This window comes from Dioscorea cayenensis, chromosome 17 (assembly GCF_009730915.1).
Source record: "Dioscorea cayenensis subsp. rotundata cultivar TDr96_F1 chromosome 17, TDr96_F1_v2_PseudoChromosome.rev07_lg8_w22 25.fasta, whole genome shotgun sequence".
NCBI lineage: Eukaryota > Viridiplantae > Streptophyta > Magnoliopsida > Dioscoreales > Dioscoreaceae > Dioscorea > Dioscorea cayenensis.
In genome coordinates, this window is record NC_052487.1 from 7325507 (window position 1) to 7347052 (window position 21546).

Consider the following 21546-nt stretch of genomic DNA (forward strand, 5'->3'; position numbering starts at 1 on the left):
ATCATAAAATCACGATTTCAAGGGTTTAGAAGTTTCTTACAAATTCGACCGAGAGAGGAGCAAAAATCTGTGGTAGGGGAAAGAAGAATCAAGGTGTGGAGCTCACTAGGAAGTTCGACAGTGTCCTCAGGCCAAGATGCTTAGTGCAAGGGAGTATTCTCTAGTGAGAAGGAAGAGAGAAAGTGAAGATTTGAGTGAGAAAGGCCAAGGGTTGCCCATCGGTTGCCCTATGTCTCCTAATAATGGCCTGGACAATGACTCGATAATGGTTGTTGTTCATCTATTCAGTTCTTTGAGGCACCACGGCTATTACAGACCTAATATGGGGTCTTTGTCAACTAAGTTAAGGCTCAAAATTTTACAAGTGTTGGCAACGACCGTTTTAGGGCTCGTTTTGCTCACAACAAGTACACCATGGGAGTCATAAGGTTGTGCCAGATCTCTTGAAAACATAGAGACATAGCACGCTTTAGGGAACTGCCATGATGAATTATTATGGTTGTGCCCACGGGTATGGTGAGCCCGTGACAGACTCACCCAAATTTTTTGGAAAGCACATCTCTCTACTCGTACATCACAATGGGTGTATAACGGTTAGACCACACCCATTGTGATACAAATAGCGACGAACTAATCACTCTCCCTATGTAAAACTGCATGAAAATAATTCCTAATAATAATACTAGACTCCACAACCAAATTTCGCTCATAGAATTCAATAGAAATAAGTCAACTTCACATCATTCAATTAAGTATCACTTTTTATTCAATCATTAGATGATCAAAACTAAAACTAAAAAAAATGAACTAATGCATAAAACTTCTTGGATTGGCTCCCAAAAAGTGCTTGTTTTATGTCACGAGCCTGGAATACCTGTTCTTACCTCAAGATGACTCAAAAAGATCAAATTCTTCCATCTTTTCATTCCAATTGTTTTCACTAAAATAATATTTTGAATGATGACCATTTACCTTGAACGAAGCTCTCTCGGGGTGAGTTATCTCTATAGCCCCATCCTTCTACTCATTGTACACATCTTCTGATGATCTAGTCTCCACATATTCTAAACATGAATGGGTCTTCTCACATGTAGTGTTTGAGGTCAGCGAAGAATTTCTTCTTTTGTTGATATGTGAACCATTTAGGAAGGGTGAATGTAACTAAATAATTAGCTAAGTCAACAAACCAGGGTTTATTTTCATCTCTTGTAGTATTAAGTCTATATAGGAGCTCTTCAGGGAATATCTAATCATTGTCTCCATCCTTCAATGATTTCTTTCTCAGGATCTCCTAGCCTAGATAGATGATTTGTAGCAAAGTTCTCCGCTCCTCGCTTGTCTTTGATTTCCACATTGAATTCATCCAAAAGTAAATCCATATAATAAGATGAGGTTTAGCATCAGTTTTACTCATGAGATACTTGAGCGCAGAGTAATCAATGTAAACCACTACTTTTGAGAACAGTAAGTATGATCAAAACTTATCGAAGGCAAAGACTACGACTAGCAATTCCTTTCTAGTGGTTGTGTAGTTTTCTTGTACATCATTCAAGGTCCTACTAGCATAGTAGATAGGATGGAAGTTCTTGTCTTTTTGCTGACCCATTATTGCGCCTACTTCAACATCACTAGTGTCACACATCAACTCGAACGATAGATTCCAATCTAGGCTAATCATGATTGGAGTATACACAAGTTTGTCTTTTAATGTTTCGAATGCTGACGACGTGCAATTCTGGTTGAAATTAAATAGTGTGTACATCTCCAAGAGCTTAGTTAAAGGTCTAGAAATCTATGAGAAGTCTTTAATGAACCTTCTGTAAAAGCCTACATGTCCAAGAAAACTACGAATTGCTTCGAATGATGTGGGTGGTGGAAGCTTCTTGATGGTAGAAACCTTAACATTATCCACCTCAATCCTTTTTTCTTGAAATTCTGTGCCCTAATGCGATGCCTTTCGGAACCATGTAGTGACATTTTTCCCAACTAAGCACAAGGTTAGTCTCTTCACATCTCACTAATACCCACTCTAGATTTCTAAGGCAAACTTGAAAGGAATCACCAAATACAGAAAAGTCATCCATGAACACCTTCATCATGCTTTCCACCATATCCTCAAAGATCACCAGCATGCATAATCTGAAAGGAATTAGGAAATATGCAAAAGTTCCTTATGCCACATAAATGTGGTCTTCTCTAGATATTTCAAAGAAATGGGGATCTAAAAATATCCTAAAAATTCATCCAAGAAACAATAATATGAGTGTCCTGCTAATTAACCTTTTGAGCATCTGATCTATGAATGGCAAAGGGAAGTGGTTCTTTCTGGTGGCATCATTTAGTTTCCTATAGTTGATGCAAACTCGCCAACCTATGACTATTATGGTGGATATAAGCTCATTCTTCTCATTGGTAATTACGGTCATCCCTCCTTTCTTTGGCACCACTTGCACTAGACTCACCCATGCGCAACCTGAAATCGGATAGATGATACTGGCATCCAAAAGTTTTATTATCTCTATCTTCACTACTTCCTTCATGTTTGGATTCAATCTTCATTGAGGTAAAGCGAAGGGTTTATGATCATCTTCCATCAAGATCTTGTGGGTGCAAAAAGATAGACTGATTTTTTTAATGTCAGATATTTTCCAAGTGATAGCCCTCTTATGCTTTCGCAAAACCTCCAGCAACTTTTACTTTTGATCGTTAGCCAAGCCTGCCATAGTGATCACTGGGAGTCTCGATTCTCCCCCCAAAAAGGCATACTCCAAGTGCTCCAGTAGTGTCTTCAATTCCAAGTCTGAGGGTTCCTTAATGGATGGTTTAAGCCTGCTGTCCATGTTCAATGTGCCCCTAGTGGTGTTTCCTTCTTCATTAGATGTTTGATCCGCACTGACATCATCTTTTATTTTATAAATCCTATTTGCCACCTCGTTGATGTCTTCCATCTACAAATTGTCAACTCTAATAAAGTCTTATATGACGTTACTCGTTGTTCTCTATTCTGATACTCTCATTTTCATGAACTGATTGAACGTGTCCTGTCAAACTGTCTCTTCATGTTACCCATAGTGAATGTTGAGTGTAGGGGACTGCTCGACTACATTGAGGCATTGTGCATCGAGTTTCTGCATTACACGGTGTTCTTGTAGGGCTAGTACCCTCTCCAGCTGACCTCTCATACCTGCCATGAAAAGATAAATATTCACAGTATTGTGTAGTAATGATAGAAATAAGTGATAAACTGAAGTGATTGAATTAGATATGAAAGATTAAATAGCTAAAACACCAGGCTACAAGATTTCCTAGAATCTCTCGAACTAAGTGTTCCTTGGCAATGATGCCAAAAACTTGATGGACCTTTGAGGTATGTGTAAATTATACAAATATTTAAGCATGCATCTATGCAAATAATATTACAAATAGTCTATGGATTCCGCAAGTATACAGGCCATCAAGTAATACCTCGAGCGTGAGCATGAGGGTCGTATTTCCCCAGGAATGGTGAGAGGCTCATATTACTTCTTTTTTGCTTAATCAATAGCCTAAACATCATGTTCTTTCTTTAATCCTACTTCTACAATTTATTACACCATACAATTAGAGAATCATTAAGCACAATTGGTAGGAGTTAAGAGGTTGTACGATAGTTATCTTGATTATTACTTATGGCAGGCGTTGAGTGTGACCATCGTGTTATAGAATTGGACCGGGGGAGTTCAAAGGCCTACTAGTCCCAATCTCTTGGCAACTAGGTTTTATCTCTTCCTACTCCAGCCTCCTATGTTTGCCTTAAGTACGAGAACTCATCTAGAAGGGACAAATCAAACCCTAACCCTAGGGCCAATCAATCCCTGATCCAAAGATATAGCAAACCTAACCTCTTAGAACATGCATAAATCTATCATGGCATGGGTCTCCTAATGTGGGGGCATATCTTTCTTATCCACATTAATAAGAATATCATTCAAGCAAACATGCAGTGATTCACAAATGACTAGATAGATTTATTAAATTATCAATCAAAATTCATAAACAATAATCGAGGGACCTAGGCATACAATTCCCCTCCAATTAGGTTCTTGTGTATCATAAAATAAAGCATTAAAGCAAGAGAGAACCATAATACCAAAGAATATATAAGCGTTTAAAGAATTTCTAAACTAACTCCGTCCAATAGGCCTGCCAAGGTTGAGGGTGAGAGGATCCCAAGATGGACAAGATGACATCAAACGCCTTCATGAGCCGCCATCCTCTAATGATGATCATTGGATTATCCTTGAGAAACTCACTGGAATTTGTTGAAAAATGATTGAAATTCATCTCTAACCACTTAGATCTCCAGAACTTCGGCCTCCCTACCTTATTTGCCAAAAAATCTCTCCATATTTTGAGAAACCTACAGTATTTATAGGATTGAGTCAGCCACGGCCTTACCATAACCGTGGTGAGTAAGTTATCACTTGGGCCCCAAGTCGCATCCTGGCATGTCCCTCTAGACATTGTATAGCTAGATCATAGTCATGATGGGTTTTCACAACAGCCTTTGAGAGGTCAATGTGGCTACTCTGTCACGTCTAGTGGTTCTATGCTACCACATTTTGATAATGGCAGTGATGAAATTGGACAACGACCGTGGTCAGATGTTACCATAGTTGTTGTGAGCCGTGGTGAAGCTCTGGTGCAGCAACTTGTCCTATTATGCTTCAAAATGCCCTGAATTCACTTCCTTTTACCTAAAATAGAAATAATGGCCAAGGTGAACAAAAGAATGAAATTTTGTACTAATTAGGTGCTAAATATGTCAGAATTCTTGTTAAATATAATGTAAATAATACAAAAAAATATGAACCATTTAGCACTTATCACCTATGCAGAAAAGCCATGCTATCTTCGTACGCCTATATACAGACTGCATGAACCCCAAGACTTCATAAGATCCATTTTTTCATGTCCTGTGTGGGCCCCATGAGGCCTGCACAATACGTGATGCACTTTCTGCAAGTGTACGGGTCACACACAAGTAATACAGTGGTACCCCGTGAGGGGTAGGGCTGTCGAACCACAGGGATTGGACTCCTAGTACTAGTTGATCTTCTAATACCTAACCGGATCACAATTTTCAGGGTAAAGATGATAATGAAGTAACCTAAAAGAGGGAAGGATGACAGGTAAGGGCTGGAGATGAACTAGGTGAGAAACGCAGAGATAGAGCAGTGCCCCAGACTAATCCCCTGGAGAAATGTGTATGGACTTGCTTCTAATGCCTACCAGGTACATCCTAAGATTCTTGCATGTGCTCAAGAGCAATGTTGCATCTATGGTTCTCAAATACACCAAGTTTTACTAAAATAACTGTGGGTTTCATACACATCAATTTTTGCAATCACAAGAGGTAACCACAACTATAGCAATCCACACACCAAGTTTTACCTAAGCAACTGTGCAAATCAAACACATCAAGTTATGCAAATACATGATTTAACACAAGAATACACTAGAACTCCATAGACATTAAATGCAAGTAAATCAACATAACACATAAACATCCAAGTTCATAGATCAGGGGCACCGGAGAATGGTTAGCCCCTCATAGTTTTACAAATCAACACAAGACTAAGGTAAACAAAAGAAATAGAATCCATAAAAGACTCTCCTCTTTGCTTCTCAACCACTCCGACGATGCTCCGATCCAGTCCCATCGGCTAAGCTCTGCTCCACTCGCGCTCTTGCACCATAGCTTCACTCTGGCCCCGGAAAAATAAAGGGGAAGACCATAACAGCTGTCCCCAAGAAGAAGAAGAGAGAATTACTTGCAAATGACCTAGATCTGGGCTTAAAAGGTGTTTTTCGGGGTGAGCATGGTCATTCTTAGGCTGTGCTTATCCCCCTGATTATCTCAGGAGAGACTAAGTAATTGAATCATAATTCAGCATAAGCATGTCCCTAATTTTCAAAGAGCATGCCCGTGCTCACTAAAGAGCACACAAACCATGCTTTTTCTCCAACTCGTGCTACATTGATTTACTACAGTGAATGATACAGAATTTTGCTGCAGTGCTAGTTCTTCACCTGATGTAGAAATCCAGAGATAATCAGGAGGAGAAGCACGCTCGTGCTCAGACCATGCTTCACCTGTAACACTTTATTTTGACCTCTTTTCATATTGTAATCATGCTGAATCCTTTTCTTTTGCACAGGAACCTATTTTCCTACACAATTCAACAATAATACCTATAGTAGCATCAAATCACAACAAAACATTGCTAAAGGACAAGATAAATAAAAAAAAAATAGGTATGAAAATATCTATATGAAATGCACTCATCAATACTCATGCCTTGGAAAGTATAAAAGGATGAAGTTAGGGTTTGGGAAGGATCTTTGGCCGCTATTCGACTCCACACACTTCTATTTCCAAATCTCATTGGGAGGAGACTCTCTTGTCCTTAAATTGAAGGGAAAGAAAAGTAGATCTCAAGTGATTCACCTTTGAAACTTCGACAGAGAGGATAATAAAGCATCGCTGAATTTTGGGAATTCCTTGTGAGCAACGTCATAAGATCCAATGAGCTTCACCATTATTAGTCGATGGATAGGGAGTTTTACAATAAAATTTTATTGTTCTTTTGTTGATTTTGTGATACTCCTTTCACCATGTCGAACTAAACTCCCAATACCATTGGGCACCGTGAACCTTGAGAGGAAAACTTTGAATGGATAATTAATTTCTTTATTAATCCAGGTTGGTTTTTTCTTTGGATTTAATTTATTTAATCTATGTCACTTCATGTTTAATCTACAATGGATTAATTCCATAGGTTAATTTTGAATTGTATATATAGAATAAGTTGTTTGCATGAACTAGGTAATTCATAGATAAGAGAGATTTATTGTATTTTCACATCGGAGATTCTAGATTTTGATAGCCTTCTGCATTCTAGATTTGAGGTTCCTTGTACCTAATGCAATCATAGGATTATCAGTCGATGGTTTTTGGGGTAATTGACATTAAAATCTCACGGTCCAAAATTTGCCAACATCTACATTATCTTACTATCATCCTTACATTGTTAGTACTCCCAAGGGGATCTATGCCCAAGGCCTATTTCATTCACAGTCTTCATCTCAATTTGAGTTTCTTGGTGGTATTCTTCTCTTCATTTATTTTAGTTTCTATGAAAAATCACTCTCTTGATTGATAGACTAAATAGTGACACAAAGAGAAAGTAATAGTACTTCTTGGAAGCCTAGGGATACGATATTCTCGCGGTCACAAGAGGAGATTTATTATTTAATGACACATGCACTTGTGGACGGGAAGGTGTCACGTCACACCTCTCATTAGGAATAAGCTCTCTTCAATATCTAATTAATATGGTTAACTCTAAATTTATATTAATAATTAATTTTAAATATTATGCTATTAATTATTGTATTTGCTAAATTTATTTAATTTATTTAATTATACTTTATTATTTGTTTCATTTACTGATGGGGACTAACATCACCTACAACGCAAATGCACATACTAATCACGTAATAAAAGTGTGCTTGAGGCAAGGTATCGATCCACAACGAACTCAAAACTATTGACACTAATTCTAATCTTTGCTATTCAACCAATGTAAGATTAAATATATCAAATCAAGAATAAAAACATGAAACTAAGACTTAAGTAAGGCGAGATTACACTGATGGCAAATCAAGCATGAAGGAGAGGTGCTCAAGTATAGGCTTTCCTCAAGGTTTGATTATACTCTAAACAAGGTCGCATTGATAATTGCAATTCAATTGAATCGAGAAAGTTCCGAAAACATATTACCCCCTTTTTTTAAGGGAAACAATAATTGGTCCCATACAATACTGATACAAATTACCTTTTGACCGCTATACCCTCTATGAACTCTTTCTATAGAAAAAATCTGTTTGTAGGGATATACAATCCTTCTTTCGAAGCAATTGCCCTTAATCCCATACAAAGTAAGAATTGGAATATTTTCTTGAAGCTTACTACCTATAATTGCATTACGCATGGAACCGTAAAGTTAACTCACTCGGAAAAACACGGGAAGAGAAATCTCAATCACAAAGTACACTATTTTCAGCCGGACTCATATGCTTATACATGATGGATCCTTCAATCATCACTCGGATATATCATTCATGAAATTCTTAACTTTCTCTACCATGTATGCCCTAGTGAAAGAAAAGAGTTACCTCTTTGGGTGAGTAAAAGCTACCGTCCATGGAAAAATAGGTGGAAAGAGCCACCACTTCTTAAGCATGAAAGGTGCTCTTTGAGGCCTTAAGAAAAAAGGCTACCTTAGAAATTTTTTGAAACTGCCACCATAAAGAAGGGGAAGCTCTAAATTGTGGAAGTTTTTACTATGCAAGCCTTGTTGGTCAAACGAAGCAAAGTAGAGAGTTAAAATACACACACATATATACAATGATCTTGTATAGAGTTGAATTATTTCTATAACTTAGGAAGTTTTAGCATTTGTACATTGTACTCTTACAATTACTTTTGGAACTCCACAATTTTAATTATCTTAGGTCATGTATTTATTTCTCTTGGTTTGTAATATATATTTTTCTCTTAAGGACAAGCAAAAGCTTAAGTGTGGGGGAATTTGATAAGCACATAATTGAACATATTTTTATATGATTTTATGTAATTAATTGGCATGGATTGTATTATTCATTTGGAAGATGATGCTTAATATGGTGTAAAAATTGGTTCTAGGTAGTGGGCAATGTACAATGAGCAGGAGGGGTTAAAAGAAGCAAATTTGCAGCAAACTAGGAAGAAAAAGCTCCCTCAACATCAAGAACAAGTGAACAGGCCAAGCAGAGCACCTTATGATCATCACTTACAGCCGTAAGCCTCATCCAAAGAATTTTTTGGGTATTCTTATGCTCGTTTCATGAGCCCAGCTACAAGAAAGAAGGGTTTACCGGCATGACTTATGCCTGTAAGCAGGGGCATAAGGTTCATATGGAGGAGTTTACAGGCCGAGCATACGCCCAAAAAAGAGGTCACAAGCACCATCCAGAGAAGCTTACGGTCCAACGCTTACGACTATAAACTGGACCATAATACCAAGACAGAAGACCTTACAGGTAGAGCTTACAATCATAAAATGTTTGTAAGGCACATAACTCATCATCTCAAGCTTCTTATGGAGATTGTATTGATTAATCTATTGCAATTCTTTGTTTTTTGAATTCAATTATGTGTTCTTTTTTATCTTGAACTGTATTGTAGCAAAAGTTGGGAGTTTCATGATAGATATACTTATGTAACGAATCAAGAAATTCACCTAATATAGACATACTACAATTGAAGAGAATCATAATCCGCCTAGAAATACGGCACTTCCATATTGAGATTTCTCTCCCAATGGTTTTTTTAAGTGATTTGATATTAGGATTCCAATTGTAGTGCAATCATAAAAAGTGAGTATTTGGAAGAGATTCCAATATTACTTTATATGAGATTAGGTTCAATAGCCTTAAGAGAGGGATTGGCCACTCACTGAATTTTTGTTTTCTCTAGATAGAGTTCACCAAGTGCAATGCAGTCGTAGGGTAGTCTGTATCACCACCATATAATACTAGTTATTGTTCTCCTTGAGAAATAAGGAAATATGATTTATGAACTTTCTCAGTTCAACTGCATTGCAATATTTAGTATAACCTTATCTGGAGCCCAATATAACCATAGGGTAAATCTATTCTCGAACACCCCTCCTTCATGCTTGACTTGACATGATGCTTTGTTTTTTTGCTTTAGTTCTTAGCTTCTATTCTAGATTTGACTCCTACAACTTTAGTTTGGGCTAATTGATGAACTGTGAATTAGTACTAGTACTAGCACACTATATTACTTGATTAGCTCATGCACTTACATTTCATAGGTGACATTAGTCCCTATCACTAAGTGTAATTATAATAGTGTACATTTTAAGGACAAAAAGGGATGAGGGTATAACACCTTTATCAAAATCTAGAGAAAAAGCATTCGGATAAAATTTGACATCATCCAACACAATCTCAAATCTTATTCACAGTGGATGAAGATACAGGTTCTCACTTTTCATTATTTACATTTTCTCAAGTAAGATTTGAGATTGTGTTGGATGATGTGAAATTTTATCTAAATGCTTTTTCTCTAGATTTTGACAAAGGTGTTATACCCTCATCCCTTTTGTCCTTAAAATGTACACTATAATGATTACACTTCGTGATAGGGACTAATGTCACCTATGAAACGCAAGTGCATGAGCTAATTGATGAGCTGTGAATTAGTACTAGTAATAGCACACTATATTACTTGATTAGCTCATGCATTTGCGTTTCATAGGTGGCATTAGTCCCTATCACTAAGTGTGATTATTAGAATACTAGTTATTGTTCACCTTGAGAAATGAGGTAATATGATTTACGAACTCTCTCAGTTCAACTGTATTGCAATATTTAGTATAACCTTATCTGGAGCCCAATATAAGCATAGGGTAAATCTATGCTCGAACAACCCTCCTTCATGCTTGACTTGCCATGATTTTTTATTTTTTATTTTTTATATTTATATTTTTTATTTTTTTATTTTTTTTTGCTTTAGTTCTTAGATTCTATTCTAGATTTGACTCCTCCAACTTTAGTTTAGGCTAATTGATGAGTTGTGAATTAGTACTAGTACTAGCACACTATATTACTTGATTAGCTCATGCACTTACGTTTCATAGGTGACATTAGTCCCTATCACTAAGTGTAATTATTATAGTTTACATTTTAAGGACAAAAAGGGATGAGGGTATAACACCTTTATCAAAATCTAGAGAAAAAACATTGGGATAAGATTTTACATCATCCAACACAATCTTAAATCTTATTCACAGTGGATGAAGGTACGGGTTCTCACTTTTCATTATTTACATTTTCTCAAGTAAGATTTGAGATCGTGTTGGATGATGTGAAATTTTATCTAAATGCTTTTTCTCTAGATTTTTATAAAGGTGTTATACCCCCATCCCTTCTTGTCCTTAAAATGTACACTATAATAATTACACTTAGTGATAGGGACTAATGTCACCTATGCAAACGCAAGTGCATGAGCTAATTGAAGAGCTATGAATTAGTACTAGTACTAGCACACTATATTACTTGATTAGCTCATGCATTTTCATTTCATAGGTGACATTAGTCCCTATCACTATGTGTAATTATTATAGTGTACATTTTAAGGACAAGAAGGGATGAGGGTATAACACCTTTATCAAAATCTAGAGAAAAAGCATTTGGATAAAATTTACATCATCCAACACAATCTCAAATCTTATTCGCAATGGATGAAAGTACGAGTTTTCACTTTTCCTTATTTACATTTTCTCAAGTAAGATATAGGGATAAAATTGCGGAGATAATTGTCGTCGAGTAGTTGGCATTCAACTTTGCCAAGCAATGTCAAGTGCAAAAATGCATTAATGAGATAATATTGCGACCGGCATACAAGAAGATTTCAAGGATGATTCAAAGAGCAATCTTTAAACAATGCGAGTATGGTAAATAGAAATTTGTAACTATTTTAACACTTTGGATAACACCTCCGCTAATGAGGCCTCGTTCAAACCATTAAAAGAATATTTGACTCCTTTATACAGGGGGAAATATATTCATATTAGATTTGCTTATCAGATGTTGAATTTACGTGTGCAAATTGGGTTAGAGTCACTAAAACAATTTGGAAGCCTAACTAGGGATATGGTTGGTTATCTAGGAAGAAACATGACCCTCATGAAACAACGAGCTTTTTATTGTAAAGCAAATAGCACGCAAGCCACAAAAATTCCTTATAGAAGTTAAAAACTAGATAGAACTCTACTTTAACGGCTTCTAACTATGACATTTCCCTTACAAGACATTACTGGTTGTTTTTGTTAATAACACTTTGCCTGGTTTTAGTTTATTTGAATATCGGTGGAATATTGCCACTAGAGTTATGATTTGTTGTCTAAAATACATACACAAATTTATTTTCTCAAGTTTATTTTCCTACTACACATTTATTTTTGTATGTTGATATTGGTTTTGTTGAACAACAGTGAAGTTTAGATAAAATTTAGTTGCATTTATTCTAAATTTTACACAAAAATTAGAAGGTTTGTCTTCTTTTTAAATGTTCATAATAAGTTCTTAGGGTTTAATAGAGGCTAGGATTCACAATTATGAGCCATGAGTGAGTTGGAGCTCAATGATATGCTTGAGAGTTTGATTTTTTTATAAATGTTAATGCAATTGTTAGTGATGTACAAGACACAACTTCTTAAACTATATGAGAGTTATTGTTTCCTATATAACCATGTAGTTTTATAGGTTGCAATTGAGGAGATAAGACAATCTATCGGTAGCATAGGAAAATTATTCCAACAAAGGCAAGCCAAAAAGAAGTCGAGGGGGTTGCAATTAGGGGTGAGCAAAACCGGTGACCCGATCTGGTTTTTAAAACCGGATCGGGTACCAGGTTTTTCGGATCGGCAAAAACTCCACCCGTATCTGACCCGGTTTAAACCAAGTACCGAGAATTGGGTACCCGGTTTAAACTGGATCGTATATTGGATATCAAATATCCGGATCCGAATTTAAGTTTTATCTACTCTATATATTTTCTTTAGATAATAACATTAGATAAAAAAAAATAAATATGAAAATTTTATAAATTATAAAGAGTATTAAACTCTTATATTATTCTCCACACAACAAAATTCATAACAAAAATAATACAGACTTTTATTAATCTTAGTCATTAAAAGAAAAAAATCTTCGAAAGCATCAAATGTCTCATCAATAATGATCATAGGTTGCCAGAAAGATAACAGATTTGGATGGAGACTAGAGAGAAGAGGCAGGATGATGGCCGTTGGGGACTAGGAGGCAGGGATTTTGGATTTTTTGTCTTTTTACTTTTAATCTATGTAGAATTTTAATTTATTAATATATATATAATTATATAACTATATAACTCCTTAAGTTATTAGAGTAGACATTTGAATATATTTTTTTTTTTACTTTTAGCCATTATAAAATTTAAATTTATTAATATACATATATATATATATATATAACTCTTAAAGGGTTTAGATATAAGGGATTTGGATTTTTTTTCTTTTTTACTTTTTAGACCATATAAAATTTAAAATTATTATGCATCTATATATAAGAATATATTAAAAATAAAAACCGGATCAGATTCGGTTACCCGATTTTTAATTTTTTTCCGACTCGGATCTGACCTGGTTTTAATCTAAAAAATTCGGATCGGGTACCCGACCCTTTTTTTCGAATCGGGTACCCAAAAAATTTGGGTAAAAAAATTTGGATACCGGATCGGATCATTGGATCCGGATTTTTTTGCTCACCCCTAGTTGCAGTACATACCTAGAGGTCAATTAGTACCTAAACACTTTCTTCTGGTTATCTAAGGTGATAAGTACATAAGTGAATAAATTTTTATATGATTTTATATGATTAGTTGGCATGGATTGTAGTATTCATTTGGAAGATGATGTTTAACATGGTGTAAACATTAATTATAGGTAACGACAATGCACAATAATCATGAGGGGAGGGGCTAAAAAATGCTATTTCGAAATAAACAAGGAAGAAAGAGCTCCTTGCACATCAAGAGCAAGAGAACAGGGCAAACATAGCACCTAAAGGTCCCCTTACAACCACTACTTATGGCCATAAATCTCATCCAGAGAACCTTACGGGCATGCTTATGCCCATAAGAGAGAGCACAACTATGAGACAGAAGAGCTTACGGGCATGATTTACACCCATAAGTCAGGGGCATAAGGTTCATCCAAAGGAGTTTACAAGCAGGACATACGCCTGTAAAGGAGTTCTCAAGCACCATCTAGAAAAGCTTATGGTCTAGCGCTTACAGCCGTAAGCTGGACTATAACACTAAGACATAAGACCTTACATGCGGAGCTTACAATTGTAAGATTTCTATAAGGCACGTGATCCATCATCTCTAATTCCTTAAGGCTTTATCCTTACACCAGTAAAAGGTTACGTGTAAAAGGTTTTAGTGAGGGTTTTGGGGAAGAATTTTTGGTCGATAAAAGAAGGGAGGAGAGAAGAAATTAAGAAACCCAGGCTTTTCTCTGGCAATCCAATGACTTAGTGGGCTTCATCCATGGTCTAGGGCATCATAGGAGCCGTCAAGGCCAGTTCTCAGCTGTGTTTGTGGAAGATTCACTAGCACTCTGAGGCGACAAAGTTTAGAGATAGTTTTAGTGTCTTTATTTTCTTTATTTTATATTGATTGGGTTGCACGATTGTTCTCCCTAATGCAGAACTAAATTTCATGGCGTTTGGGCATGGATAGAACCTAGGGTTTACTTTTTAATGACAATGGTTGTAAACTTAAGGAAGCTTATATCGACTGATCTATTGTAATACTTTGTTTTTAAATTTAATTGTGCTTTCTTTCTTATCTTGAAATCTATTGTAGAGAAGGGAAACAATACTTTGTTTGCAATACTTTAGGGTTTTCATGATTGATGTGAAGGGAAACAATCTTATTCCAAAGCTGTCTCCCATGATGCAACAATCTTCTTCTTATAGTGATAACACTCCAAACCACAAGAACAACAAACCAAATTATGCTAGCATGTTTCTTTTGATTGACACTTTAATTTGGAATGGAAGAATGAAAATAAAAGTTTTTGAAACCATATGAAGGGAATAATAATTATAAGGATGAAAAGTCTCTATGAAAAAGTTACAACTCTTGGAGAAACACATCTTTTAAATACATAGTGCCCTTTCCAAATGAGGTTATCCTATAAATACCATCATGAAAAGATATTCCTATAAATATTGTGTATATGAAAGAATGACTTCATTTACAAATAAAACCACCATGAAAGGATGCTTCTATTTATAAATGAAATACTTAGAAAAAAAAAGATGTTTTCACTCACAAATAAAAATCACAAATAACACTTTTTACTTGTTTTTCTTAGAAGCTTCCTTTTTTGGGTTCTTATGCTAGAAATCTTTATAATAAGGTTAGTAATTATTACCGATTGATATTTAATAAATATTTGATTAATTATCCAGAATCGATCACATAAATATATGTGATAGATCAGGGTTAATTATCTCACATAGATTTCAAACTTGCAAAATCCTCATAGCTTCTTTTGAAGCAATTAATATGAGTATTAGAGTTTTCTTGTAGCATTCTTTTGGCAGCAATAGTATATATATATATGGCAAAACATCATCTATGGACGTCTATAGATAAAAAATTTATGGACGTCAAATTATCAGCCGTTGGATCATGATCCAATGGCTGATATTGATGAATAGTATTACTATGTGATGTACTATTCCAAACTATGATTACTGTATTTATTATTGTAGTAACCATCGTTGGTCATTGGATCGAGATCCAACGGCTGATAATGGACGTCCATAGTTTTTTTTTATTTATGGACGTCCATAGATGAATGGTCATCTATATATAAATAAATATATATATATATATATAGACTTGGGACCATTTGGAATCTTTACATCTTTAATCCTTACTAATTTTAATAATCAGGGTCATTAACAAATTGCAATGTAATTTAAAGATTATCAGTATTTATGTGTGAGACCTCAATATAATATTTTAAAACAATTTATCAGTATTTTAAAGATGTCACTGTAATATAAAAACAATTTATGTGTGAGAAAACATGGCTAACTTCTCAATTTAAAGATTATAGATATTTATGTGTGAGATCTCAATAAAAAAACCTTCCAAAAAGAGCAAAACTTAACACTTTTAATTTTAAAATCTCTTTTGTTTTTGTTTTTTGTTTTTCTTATCAAAATTATCAAACAATCAAAATGGTATTAAATATTGTTTGTCAAGAATAATAACTGGGTGTGAAGAAGATTGGTAGAAGAAAATTGTTAGGGTTATTTACCGAAAGATACCCAATTTTATATTTAATTGTAATATAAAATTACCCTAGGATCATCAAATCATGGCCTAATGAGCACCTATGTGCTGACTAAGTATTTTAAAATTAAAAAATAATATTTATTGCATCTCTGATCTTTTATTTTTTTATAATTATTAAAATGGTTTATTTGTGGCTTTTTTTTAACTGGTTTTTTTTAAAAAAAAAACATTGCTTTTCCTAAAATTTATCATCTTTTAAAAACCATTTTGTTTTTAAAATAATAATATATTATTAAAAAAATAAAATAGCAAGCATTATTTGAAAAGAATGGCTACTTTTGTGTTTTTTAAATTTCACTACCACCTTATAACCCTAATTTTGTTAGTATGCACACATAAATATTTTAAAACTAAATTAATTATTTTTTATATTATTCTGCTAAATTATAGATAGATTAGTTTATTATTATTTTTAATAATGTGTAAATGCAATGAGCAATGATTAATATATATGTGATCTCCCCTCTTTAGTAGTCTATAAGCCCTTACAGCTAAACCTATAGTCCATTGTTTTACATTGTTTTTTTTATACTACAAGCAAGTTACTCAAATAAAAAAAAGTTAAATAAAACAAAAAAATTATTGGAAATAATTATAAACTAATCTATTTACAATTTTTAAAATAATATCAATAGTAGTTTATTTAATTTAAAATATATATGTGTGCATACCAACAAAATTACAGTTATAAGGTGGTAGCAAAATTTTTTTTAAAAAAAAATCATATGAAATAGCCCTACTTTTCAAATAATGCTTGCTATTTTATTTTTGATAATAATATATTATTTTAAGAATAAATGGTTTTTAAAAGATAATATATTTAAAAAATAATAATTTTTAAATTTTTTTTAAAAACTCCCCAAATAAGCTATTTTAATAATTACAAAAAAAAATAAAGGGTAAAAAAAAAACATTATTTTTTAATTTTAAAAATACCAGTAACCTAACACATAGATGTTGACCAGGACATGATTTAATAGTTCTAAGCCATTATAACAATAAAATATAAAATGGGGTCACTTTTAGGAAATAGCCCTACCAATTTTTTCCCACCAATCTTCTTCACACCCAGTTATTATTCTTGGCAGACAATATTTAATATTATTTTGTTAATTTGATAATTTTGACAAGAAAAAAAATAAAAAATAAAAATAAAAGAGATTTTAAAATTAAAAGAGTTGAGTTTTGTTTGCTACAAACCCACACGGCAGAACTCGTTACCACTCCACTTTTTCTCTTGCTTTCTTTGGAAGTTTTTTATTTTTAATCTCAGCCCTTGATCAAAACGTCGTGATAGTCTTACATTATTAAATGTATTACAACAACCAACTACAAACATTTAAAAGACAAGTATCAAAAAACTATTCTGAAAGAACAATATATTATTTCTAACAAAAGTTCATATAACTTAAACATTTTATCATCCAACCCTCTAAAGTGGTAGAATCTCTGAGCCAGCGTGAGAAGTGTTGCCAAAAACTAAGTTGGGAGTACACATGCTGCATGACATTCTTTGAAAATTAACCCTAGCTAGTTCTGTGTCTCCATCAAGCACCTGCCATGTCTTTTCCCTTGTCTAGCTATACATTGTTTTTTCCTCCCAGACATCAGCTTTAATTTTGGAGCCTTGCAGATACCCCCAATCAAGTGCTTCAGAAGGTGCAAAAGATTGCAAGAGATTTCTCTTTAACATAGCTTGTGAAAACTCCCTTGTTCCAGTTCTGGCAATACTTGCACCAGACGTTGTTTCCTTAAATATTTGCTTCATTATAACCATTTGAAACCTTATGTCTTACCAACCATATCAAACATCACCTCATCCATTTGTTCTCTTCCATGTGGTTTGCTGACATTGTTTGTGAGCTTTTGACACACCAAGCAATACCATGAACATGGTTTATGACACACAAACAAATATGAATCTTCATCTCATACCACTCGCATGCACTCATTTACCAAACTAAAGGCGCATCAAACACTAAACTTCTTTCTCTGATAGCTCCATTGTCCGCCTTTCAATGGAACCCAACATGCAAACTAAGCTTTCATCTCAGTATTCAGAAAACAAACATTAAATGAATATTTAAGTCTATGACTATTCTATCCATGATAAAATGTTCTCAGATCATGATTAAGATAATTGAGAAACCATGAAACACATGTTGCTATATATACACACACACACACAAGGACTTCTTTCTTCATTCACATCATTTTATTCAAATATTCTTATCACATCTCGTCTTGCTTTTGGACTAAAGGCTGGAGCCATTAGCCATAGCATGTTCCCACCTAAACTTTTCTTTGTCCATAGAGAGAGAGATCCTTTGGTTGTGGGGAGAGTAATAGGGGATGTCTTGGATCCATTCACCAGAACAGTTCCTCTCAGAGTGATATACAACTCTAGGGAGATCACCAATGGATGTGAACTCAGGCCCTCCGCTGTTTTTGATCAACCCAGAGTTGAAGTTGGTGGCACTGAACTTAGAGACTTCTATACACTTGTAAGTATGTGTGTATATATATCATATATACATATAGAAACAAACTCATTCTTCTTCGTCTTCTTCTTCTTCTTCTTCTTCTTCTTCTTCTTCTATGAAGGTCATGGTAGACCCAGATGCTCCAAGCCCAAGTGATCCAAGCATCAGGGAGTACTTGCACTGGTAATTAGGTCAAGCTCTTCAAGTTGTTAATGTGCTCTCCATTAATGGCTACCATTTATTCATTCTTCTTCTTTCTGCCGGTGTATAGGTTGGTGACAGATATTCCAGGAACAACAGCAGCAAGCTTTGGTGAGAACTTCACCTGATACCTAATGAAACCATGCATTTTAGATTAAGGATTAAAGATAATAAATTAATTAATTGTATCAACATAATTATTAATTAAAGTACGGTTTCAGGTCAAGAGATTGTGAGCTATGAAAGCCCAAGTCCATCACTTGGGATACACAGGTTTGTATTTGTGTTGTTTCAACAATTTGGCCGGCAGACAGTGTATGCACCGGGGTGGCGGCAGAGCTTCAATACACGGGACTTCGCCGAGCTTTACAACCTCGGCGCGCCAGTTGCCGCTGTTTACTTTAACTGCCAGAGAGAGTCCGGCTCTGGTGGAAGGAGAACAACTGTTTAACCATTCAATCATGCATCATGGCATGTAGCAGGATGATGAGGGAGGTTACTGTGCTGATTCTGTTGATTAATTAGAAATGCTGCTGGTTGCTCTTGATTCCAATGTTTAAGTGTTGATTTAATCAGTCATGTAAATAAAATAAAGTTAGCTGACTGTCATTACTAGAATAGATAAAAATTGGCAAGTATGATGCGTGTGTGGTAGCTATCACAATAATTTGCATTTATGTTCTTTCAAAACTCTTTTTAAATGGTTTTAGTCTTGAAAAAGAATACTTGCAATCCCTGGTTGAAAGCCATCACAACTAGAGGGGGCGCGGGCCAGCCAGCCCAGAAACTGATTATTCAAAGGACTAACAAACTGCTCGATCCCTTTGGGGGTGTTTAATTAATAGAAATAATATATATACAAATCTTTGCTTGACATGATCACTTCAATATCAATAACATGTTTTTATGTAATCTCTAAAATTTTAAACCATAATCTTTTCTTGTTTCTACAACAATATATGGCAGTTAAGTCATTTTTACAACAATTTTGGATATTTCTTTTTTAATGTAATATCTAAAATCTTAAACATAAAAATTAATTTAAAATATAATATTCTCAGAAATATTATATTAATAAATAATTAAATTAAAATTTTATTATATTAATAAAAAAAATTTCACTCTAGCATAATTTATAAAAAAAAGTTATTTTAACTATATATTTTTATTAGTCTTCTTATTGACAATATATTTTTATTCAAAAAAATCTAAGTTAAGATAAAAATGTTCATTATAATATTATTATATTAATAATTGTCTCATTATAAAATAACCATTAATATTTTAAATGTTTTAAGATTTATCATTTATATATTTAACTATTCCATAATATAAAAATAAATTTCTCATTTAGTAAAATTTCTTCAATTATAACTGGCCAGTGATCCTCTTTAATTAAATCAATATTCTCTAATAGATTTAAATTTAATCCCTCATTAACTAATATACAGTTTTGAAAACATTATTAAAAATATTATATAATATGTATTTAACAAAATAAATTAATAACTATAATTTTTTTAATTATTTCAATTTATTTAAAACTATCTTAAATATTTTTAAATTTTTAAAATTTTAATTTAATTTATGCCTAAAAGAATTATAACAAGCCAACAAAGCTTGAACTCATGACTTTATGACACCAACGCACTTATAACAATATCACTCTAACTAATCCATTAATCAATTTTAATCAACATTATTTTTTTACTTAAAAGATATAAACGATAGATAAGCTTCACATTGGCTAGGATAAAAAAAATGACATGTCAACTGGCTGGCTATAAAAGCAGTGCCACAGTGGTAACCAACCAACATATATTGTGATTTTTTTAACATAATGTTCTATTTTAAATTATTTTTTATAATTTCATTTAAATAAATAAATTAATAAAGTTGGCGGGCTGGTCTGTGAAACTGCAAGTTCCGACCGGCCTATTGGTTTTGGGTGGCTCCCTTGGTTGGGTCTAAGGATGTTAATGGGCCCGGCCCTGACAAGGAACCCGATTCTCCGCCCCATAGGGGCCGGGGTCGAAAAATATTTTCGGGGCCTGGGCCATAAAAAAATTTCCCCTCAGGGTAGGGTTAGGGAATATCCTCCCCACCCCGACCCGGCCCTGAAATTTAAATATTTAATTTAAATATTATATATGTATATATTATATTTTATGTTATGAATATCTAAATAAAAATTTGAAAAAAAAAACCATATATTTATTTATTTAGAAAACCATAAATAATTAAACAAGAATTAGTATAAAAATTAAATAAAATCCTAAACTTATATTAACTATATAGAATTTTTTATTTTTTTTAATTTTGCAAATAATTTATTGGTGATTATGTATGTTGGAATTTGGTTTTATGCCGTATTTGTAAATGAGTTTCTCGATTATTAAAAAATTTTATGGTATTTTTAGCAAATATCTTAATAATAATATTTTAATTTATTAACCAGGGTTGGGGAATCCTCGAGCCCGAAAAATCCCCTTAGGAACTGTGACGGAGAAAAAAAATTTCCATATTCGAGTTTGGGGCCAGATTCGGGGATGGGAATATAATTTCGGGCCCAGGACCGGAGAATATATCCCTTGGTGAATCCCCGTCTCGCTGACATCTCTAGTTGAGTTCGCCTGCCCAAACTAGTGGGCCCCAACCTTGTCTCCATTCTTTTGTAAAAGTTTTCAAGCTGGATTCCTGGTCTTATTTCCATGCAAAACCCTTGAATTAAGCCTTGTTTTATGGAGTTTTTGTTGCCATCTTATTGTTAAAGCCTTGTTTATTAGTTGTGGCCAGCTTGTATTAGGGAGAGATTAGCATCTTTTTTCA

General features: G+C 34.0%; 1 protein-coding gene across 1 annotated transcript; it reads left to right on the forward strand.

Annotated features, from left to right (window-relative positions):
- The first annotated feature begins 18218 nt into the window (after window positions 1–18218).
- LOC120281358 (protein HEADING DATE 3A-like) lies at window positions 18219–19407 on the forward strand. Its single transcript, XM_039288202.1, has 4 exons — window positions 18219–18537; window positions 18638–18699; window positions 18788–18828; window positions 18939–19407. The coding sequence occupies exons 1-4, from the start codon at window positions 18316–18318 to the stop codon at window positions 19166–19168; spliced, it is 555 nt and encodes a 184-aa protein (XP_039144136.1). The 5' UTR covers window positions 18219–18315; the 3' UTR covers window positions 19169–19407.
- The last annotated feature ends 2139 nt before the right edge of the window (window positions 19408–21546 follow it).

What these genes read in the sequence shown, in the direction of transcription:
- LOC120281358 (XM_039288202.1), top strand. Translation starts at nt 18,316, where the DNA reads ATGTTCCCACCTAAACTTTTCTTTGTCCATAGAGAGAGAGATCCTTTG. An exon ending in ATCAGGGAGTACTTGCACTG is followed by an intron (nt 18,700 to 18,787) that starts GTAATTAGGTCA and finishes GCCGGTGTATAG; the next exon opens with GTTGGTGACAGATATTCCAG. An exon ending in AACAACAGCAGCAAGCTTTG is followed by an intron (nt 18,829 to 18,938) that starts GTGAGAACTTCA and finishes GTACGGTTTCAG; the next exon opens with GTCAAGAGATTGTGAGCTAT.